The following is an 8,040-nucleotide window of genomic DNA, read 5'->3' on the forward strand; positions in this document are numbered from 1 at the left end:
ATCTTGTACAGATCCTGGACAGCAATAGCTTGACACACAAATTGGATTATAATATTAAAATTAGAATGTGTATAAACAAAAAACAGACAATTGTCATTTCAATATTAATATTTTCAAATCCTTGAAAATTTAACATCAGATGATATAATGATTCCTATTTTGTATAACCATTTTATCGAAGAAGATTCTTTGTATAACCTTAAAGTGTAGCTGGTGGTGAGACCCCCAATATGTAAGCTCTAGGTAATGTGGAGCGATCACTTAGTTACATTCCACTAAAGTCCACTCTGGCTCGGAGTGGTAGCACCTACGGATTAAATAGAATTTATCAACTAATTAGTCCATAAACCATTTGTATACAAAATAGAATCTATTAAATATTTCAAAATATTAACAACTTGGAGCCAAGAAGCTGTTACTAAAATAAATAGGACATGATATTAAATAACCACAGTAAAGCAACATGCAGAGTTTAAAAAAAGTGTTAAATAATAATAATGTTTTGTAGTCTAAGGGAGATTACTCCTGTTCGATTATTAGGAAAACAAGTTAAGCAATTGAATGTTTCTTTATTACTTTGATTCACTTATCAGATTTTTTAATTTGCTTCATTATTTTCTGTTCAATATTACTGTTTATTCAGTGGATATTCAACATGATGAGAAATTATATCTTCTATATGTTTATGTTATAGAAATCAATATGCTAACAGAAAATTCAACTAAATTTCCAAACTTAAATTTTTCACAGAATCTAAAGACACCATTGAAATTTTCGTTCAATTCCATCTGAAGATACCGTCAATTATTGATTAGGTCCATAAAGTAACTGAAATATATTAAAATATGAAAAAATAAAGAAAATTTTATGTTCCATAAAATAAAAATATTAAATCTGAGAATATTTCTGCAATAAATCTAGAAAATAGTTTAAAATTTTTAATATTTTTATTGGCAATTTTAAGATTTAAATTAAATAAAAAAGGAATTCATATTGATTTATCAAAACCAATTTTTTTTACAGAACTGTTAAAAAATACAATGTCAATAAATATTTATTTTGTTTAAACCACTGTGCTGAGAGTTTTTTTTTTTTTTTTTTTTTTTTTTATTACTCGAGTTCAAATAGTTTTAGCTCTGGTTCCATGCAAAAATTGTAAACCTAACTAGATATAAAATTATTTCTAAGTAACTTACTGGTTTAATACTACTAGTCCTCATTTTAATGGCACCAGAAATATGCAAGAATGAAAGTGACGAATTCGAATTTGCACTGTTTCTGGTTTCTTTTTGACTTGCGTATGCTGTGAACAAATGAATTATCAACTTTAGTTTTGTTTTTCATCACAAGATTGATTTTTAATGTAGGGAAAGGTTTCTTTTAAGAAAAAAAGGAGGGTGATATTAATTTTAAAAAAAATTTATTATTTACATAACTTTTAATAAACAAACAAAATATTTTCCCTATTAATCAAAATAGAAGATTCTATTTTGTGGGTTGTGTATGCTTTCAGCTTCCTAAATTCTCATTTTTAAATTACATTTTCTACGATTATTCAATTTATATTTAAATTATTATAATTCTAATAAGTATATACCTTTTTTCTTTTAAAAGTCAAGGACAAATTTTCACAAGATTTTCAATACTTCTACAGTTCACGGACTGTGCTGAAATAATATTATTTGGGAACCCATTTTTAACATAAGGGAGGGAGACTTTAACTATTCTGTACTTTCACCTAACAATTTAATAAACAAAAGATACTCTATAAATTGAATTTAACTTGAAAATTATATCTAAAAATAGCATGGTCAGTAAATTATACAAGTGTTATATTTTCTGTGTGCCTTTTTTAATACAATCCAATATCTATTTTCTTATAATATTTTGCTGTTGTAATGGACCTTTTGATTAGGAGCAAAGTGTAAAATCTGTCTTGGTACTACACTTCATCTTTCTTCACCCTTCACCCTGGTCAGTGACAAAAAATTTTTTGAAGCAATTTTCATCCCATTCCAGAATGTCTCTTGGAGCTAGAAGCAGGTTAGCATCTCTAAACAAATTGTTTTAATTTTAGCAAAGTTCCGTTTGGGAAAGGAAAAGTTAACAAAGTCCCTTCTCCTCCTCCTACATGTTAAGAATGGCTTTCTGATTTTTTCTACAACCAGTTAACAAATAGGCAATTCAAAACCAAAGAACTGATGTCAGGTGTGGTTTTGTATAGAGCCGTGAAAATCCTTAAATCCAATTCGTTTATATCCAATTCAACCAAGCTTTTTGAAAATGTTTTAAGTTTGTGTTTTTTTTTATTTTGGCCACCTCTTTTCCAATGCTGAAGACTCACATTTTATTTTTTTTCTTTACACAAGTAAAATTAAGTTCATTGTTGCCAAAACTAAACTTATTTCCTTTAATAATTACAAGGAACCTTTTCAACCACTGATTGCCATGGCTAATAATACACTGCCTGAAAGTAGTTCTTTCCCTCAAGCTCCTCGACTTAACATTCACAAACAATATGAATTGAAACAAGTACATTGAGGTAATTTCCAAGGCTGCTGCAAGGAAAATCGTCCCTCTTTACCATGCTAAAAACCTACCCACACCGAAGAGTATCTTATATCTCTATAAGGCCACTGCTCACTCCTGCATGGAGTATTGTTGCCACATCTGGGCTGGTGCATCTGCAACTAGTCTCTTGCTCCTAGACACGGTTCAAAAAAGAGTCACCAACCTAATATGTCCTGCCCTGTCAACTAAACTTCAACTTCTGTTCCATCGTTGAAACATGGCATCCTTGTGCCTGTTTTACAGGTATTTCAATGTCAAATGCTCTAGCAAGCTCAAAGCACTCGTACCTCTATGACAACAATACCCTCAACACACTAGGCGAGCATGAAAATTCTACCCCTACACAGTAGAGATCTCTATATACCGTAAAGCCTTCTACTCAATTTTTCACTTGGACTGCTGCACTTTGAAATTCCCTCCTGAGCTCCTGCTTCCTTGCCTATACTGGCATGCAGAAATCCAAGTGCAATGTAAAGACTCACTTCCCAACTCCCTGAATAATATCTCTGCAAATCTGGTCCCAAATAGTAGACCTTCATGATTAAGTGGCCCTGTGACTTGTTTGGGGTGAAAAATCAGTTAGAAAAAGAAAATAAAACAAATGTAATCTTATTTATTTTTTTAATCAGAAATGAGGCTAAAAAATTTTTCATACTGATTCTGATACCCAATAAAGTTTTGATTTTTTTTTTTTTTTTTTTTTTTTTTTTTCTCCAATTCTCGATTCTGATTAATTATCCCAACACTAATTATATCAAATTAGTACCTGGTAATAAGCCTAAACTAATCTTGTGTGTATGTGCGCACACAATGATTTTGATCATAGTGGATCATGTGTTTTTAAGGCAGTCCCCGTCTCACATGTACACCAGGTAAGTAATGTCTTGACAGTGTACCATATTTCATGAATCTACCTGATTGCAAATGCTATTTCAAAGTTTTTCTTAGACTAGTTGTCCAACTTAATAATTTACCTACTATTGTGTGTTTATATATCCATGTTGCAAGCTGCTAATAATTTTTATTTTTAATATTCCAGGTCCACAAAATAGTCTTGATTGCTTGCTGTCCGAAAATTCTTGAGACATATGACTACATCATGAAAGACACAAACGTCCAAGTCTGCTTTCCTCGAAAAGTTACTGCTGAAGCTTTGAAAGCTTTTGTTGATTATCTTTACAATGGTTCTTTAAACTTGAGCAGAGCGATATTAGAGAGCATGGAATACCTGTCGGGTATGTTGGGTCTTGATGAGATTCGCCAACTGTGCAACCAATTCCGTTCAGACATGCTTAATGATTCATTTGGCATACCTGATAAAACCATTGTCCATGTGAACAATCCACATGAACACTCCAGTCACCAAATGTCTTACAATGACCACATTGTTCCACCGCCCCCCATTGTCCGACCCTCTACACACAGCGTAGCTGCACCTACGGCAGTGTCTATACAGTTGTCAAACTTTCAGGATGCAACGCCTGTCACTTCTGTTCACTCAAATAACTTCAATCTATTTTCCGAACCTCATGCGGACTCTGTTCTTACTGAGGTGAGTCATATTAAACTTGAACCAGAACCAGAAGTGGACTTAACTGCTGAAGACTGTACAGAAATAAAACAGGAATCTTTACAGAGTCAGTTATACGAAGATGCAAACTGCAAGTTCGAGGAGTGGCCTTCTACTGTAGTTGAACCTCATCACCCACCACCACCACCACCACCACCATCCTCATCATCTTCATTATCACAACCTAATTTTGTACAGAGGAATAAAAATAATTTTGAAATGTCAACAGTCGATCTCAGTTTGACCCCACTGAACGCCTTCCAAAAACAGACTTCCAATAACATTTCCAGGAATATATCGTCAGGTGTGATAACAATTTCTCCTTCCAATTCCCCTTGTCCATCACCCGGGTTAGCAGAATCTCCCTCGGACATACAGACTTTACAAATCTCAAACACTCACACCATATCCACGACAAACACAAACCCTTTCCCCGTAAGTTTGATCTCAACAAACGGACAAAGCATTTCATTAACTGATCAAGATAATAAAAGAAAACATTTTGCAGATTTTGACTCGAAAGATGACAGAAAACGATCAAAGATCATCTTGAATTAATATATATACATAACATATTTCTAGATAAATTAAATTTGTAACTTTGTCTTCATTTGTTTTATTTAAGTTTAAATGATTTGTTTTTCAGCTTCTATCTGGGTTGGGGCGGGGGTGGGCTGTAAGAAACTCTCTCCCCTTTCTCTTCAGAGTTGATTTAAAAAAAATTTTAAATCTGCTCTGATTTTGTGGTGCAGAGTTGGTAAAAAAAAAAAAATATCTGATTGCAGAATCAGTACTAAAATAATTGACTATCATTCTCCTGATTCTGACTTCTCAACTGTGTTTGCTTTTTTTTTTTTTTTTTTTTTTCTACATCTTAAATATCTAAAAACAAATGTGATCACTCGCGATAGATATGATATCTAAACTTGTTGGCATTTCTAATTTTTTTTTCTGCACAAATGAAGTGATTTGATGGTAACAGTGCATCAAAAATACAAGTATTTTGCGCTCAGATGGAGTATGATTGGATGTGGAAATAATATTAAAAACAGTATTTTCAGATAAGGCTAGAGTAGTCTATTAGAAATGAAAAGTCTAGAATTAGGACTATGTATCAGGATATTGCATCCATAGACAGAAAATTATCAAACATGTGGCAGCTAAAATGAGATCCCCCTCCCAAGAGAGAATGGTTTGTGTTTGGGATAATCTTATTCACCTATTGGTTGGGCATATTATGCATGTATGCCATGTGTTGGCGAACAAAAATAAACTCTTCGAAAGCATTGTTGAACTCCAAGTGATTTTTTGCTGTTAGTGTTTACAACTGCTGTTATTAGTCAACATGCATGTATGACAGAACAATGAAATTGAAGATAAACTGCTGCTACATGTTTTTTTAAATTTTTTTTTTTTTTTTTTTTACATTTTCACCCCAAATGTTTTCTCAATCATTAAATCATTTCTCTCCGATAGGCTCATAAGAGTAGTGGTAGATGGACAAAAATCGGAGGCCTGCAATATAAATGCTGGAGTCCCTCAGGGGTCAATACTGGGCCCAACTCTCTTCCTGATCTACATCAATGACCTCCCTAAACATATACTTAAATCATTCGTTGACATCTATGCTGATGACACGACCATCTACGGCAACACATCAAAGGCTGTAAATGACGAAGTTCTCTCGGATTCTCTCTCCTCTGATCTCGAGCGCGTGGTTCAGTGGGGGAAGATGTGGCTAGTTACCTTTAATGCATCCAAAACCAAACTCCTATCCTTACATCATCAACGCTCTGATCCCCAGCTGGCATCAATTGTGATGGATGGCTCTCGTCTGGGTGAGGCCCCGTGTTTTGACAAGCTTCTGGGTTTGACCTTTACTCCTGATCTGAAATGGAACACGTACATCAAGTCTGTTGCCAAGGTCGCTGGAAAGATGGTGGGATCCTTCTACCGCTCCAGAAGATATCTCACTACTAATGCAATTCTCTATCTATATAAAAGCCAAGTACGTCCAAGGATGGAATACTGTTGCCATATCTGGGCAGGAGCTGCCAAAAACAGCCTATCATGCCTTGACAGTACAAAATAGACTTCGTGGTTTAGTGGGGGATGCCCTTTTCTCTACCCTGCAACCCCTCTCCCACAGAAGAGACGTTGCGAGCCTATCCTTGTTTTATCGTTATTTTCATGGCAGGTGCTCGTCTGAACTCCAATCCCTGGTCCCCCCTCGCCAATCTTTCACGAAAAACACCCGTCTAGCTGAATCCACTGTGAAAAATTTTCCCCACTCTATATCTGTGCCTAAATCAAAACGCGGATTTCATGAACAAAGCTTCTTTCTTAGAGCTGCACGCCTGTGGAACTCTGTTCCGTCTGCCTGCTTCCCTCCGGACTACAACTTGGATGTCTTCAAGTCTAATGTTAACAAATTCCTAATGAACCGCTCCCCCTAATTAAACACTTCATAAAATCTCCTCACTAACGTAATGTACTTGCAATAACCCTTATCCCTGAGTGGCTTCCGGGCCTTGATAAGTGGTGATCACTGTGTAAAAAAAAAAAAGACATATTGCCACTTTGGTGTAGGGGCTACTATCAGGGGCAACAACTACTGGGGTACTATGTAGGGATTTGGGCAGCAAGATGTCAGTTCACGTTACACTTGAACTTCTGCACGTCAGTACAGTTGGAAAAACAGGGACCTGGAATGGAATTCCAAGGTCTAGTGGTTCTGGGGAAGAAACTACTGGAGTAGAAGGATCTTTTACATCTAGGGATCTCTACCGTGTAGGGGTGGGATTTAGCAGCCTGTCGGGTTTGTCGAGGGTGTTCACGTCGTGGGGGCACAAGTGCTTGCAGTTCATCAGAGCATTCACCATTAAAATACTTGTAGAACAGGTAGAGGGATGCAACATTTCGTCGATGGGACAGAGGCTGAAGCTTAGATGCCAGTTCAGGGCCTATCAGATTGGCGACTCTCTTTTGAACCTTGTCAAGGAGCGAAAGACTAGTAGCAGATGCACCAGCCCAAATATGACAGCAATACTCCATACATGGACGAATAGTGGCTTTATAGAGGTACAGGATACTTTCGAGTGTCAGTAGTTTTCTAGCACGGTAGATAGAGCCCACCTTCCTTGCAGCGGCCCTGGCAATGCTTTCAATGTAATTTGTTCCAACTCATATTTCCTGTGAACGTTAGGCCAAGCAGTTTGAAAGATGTACTCTCAAATAAAGAGTCGTTGGCCATTGCTATAGGTGGTAGAGAAGTTTTCTTGTAATTATTGAATGAAACTAGTTTAGTCTTAGCAGCATTGAACGTGACCATCCATTTTTGTCCCCATTCCACTACAGATTGGAAGTCATCCTCTAGTGTTTCTGCCATTTCTTTAGATATGTGTTCATTTGTTTTCCTGTCATGCCTGTTATAGAGTGTAGTGTCATCAGCATATATACCTGTCTCAGAGGCAATTTTGTCAGGGAGGTCACTTATGAATATCAGGAACAGTAGAGGTCCAAGAATAGACCCTTGGGGCACTCCCGCATTTATATCATATTGTTAAGTTGTACGACCGTCGAGGACAACCTGGATTTTTCTCTTATCTAAGAAGGATTTAATTATGTTAAGTATTCGTCCAGTGATACTGTATGATCTAATTTTCCTGAGGAGACCCTCATGCCATACCCTGTCAAAAGCCTTAGATATATCTAGAGCTATCGCTCTGCCCTCCCCCACTTTGTCCAGTGACTGGTATATACGTTCAGAGATTAGTTAGGATGTCTGCTGTGGAACAGGCTTGTCTAAATCCATATTGTTTGTCAGTCAGAAGTTTAGCAGGTGATGGACTAGAGCATGGTTAATTAAGGTCTCAAATATTTTTGGCAAAAAGTGGGAG

The 8,040-nt window shown here is 36.2% G+C and overlaps 1 protein-coding gene across 1 annotated transcript in view; it reads left to right on the plus strand.

The window, feature by feature from the left end:
* The window catches only part of LOC145276570 (uncharacterized), a 137,831-nt gene extending 133,091 nt beyond the window's left edge, over window positions 1-4,740 (plus strand). The window contains exon 7 of the mRNA XM_080127766.1: window positions 3,611-4,740. Within this exon, the coding sequence (XP_079983892.1) occupies window positions 3,611-4,699 (1,089 nt within the window). The 3' untranslated portion in view covers window positions 4,700-4,740. The remainder of the gene's footprint in view (window positions 1-3,610) is intronic.
* Window positions 4,741-8,040: the final 3,300 nt, after the last annotated feature.

This window comes from Euprymna scolopes, chromosome 5, assembly GCF_053919585.1.
Source record: "Euprymna scolopes isolate OS-2025 chromosome 5, ASM5391958v1, whole genome shotgun sequence".
Lineage (NCBI taxonomy): Eukaryota > Metazoa > Mollusca > Cephalopoda > Sepiida > Sepiolidae > Euprymna > Euprymna scolopes.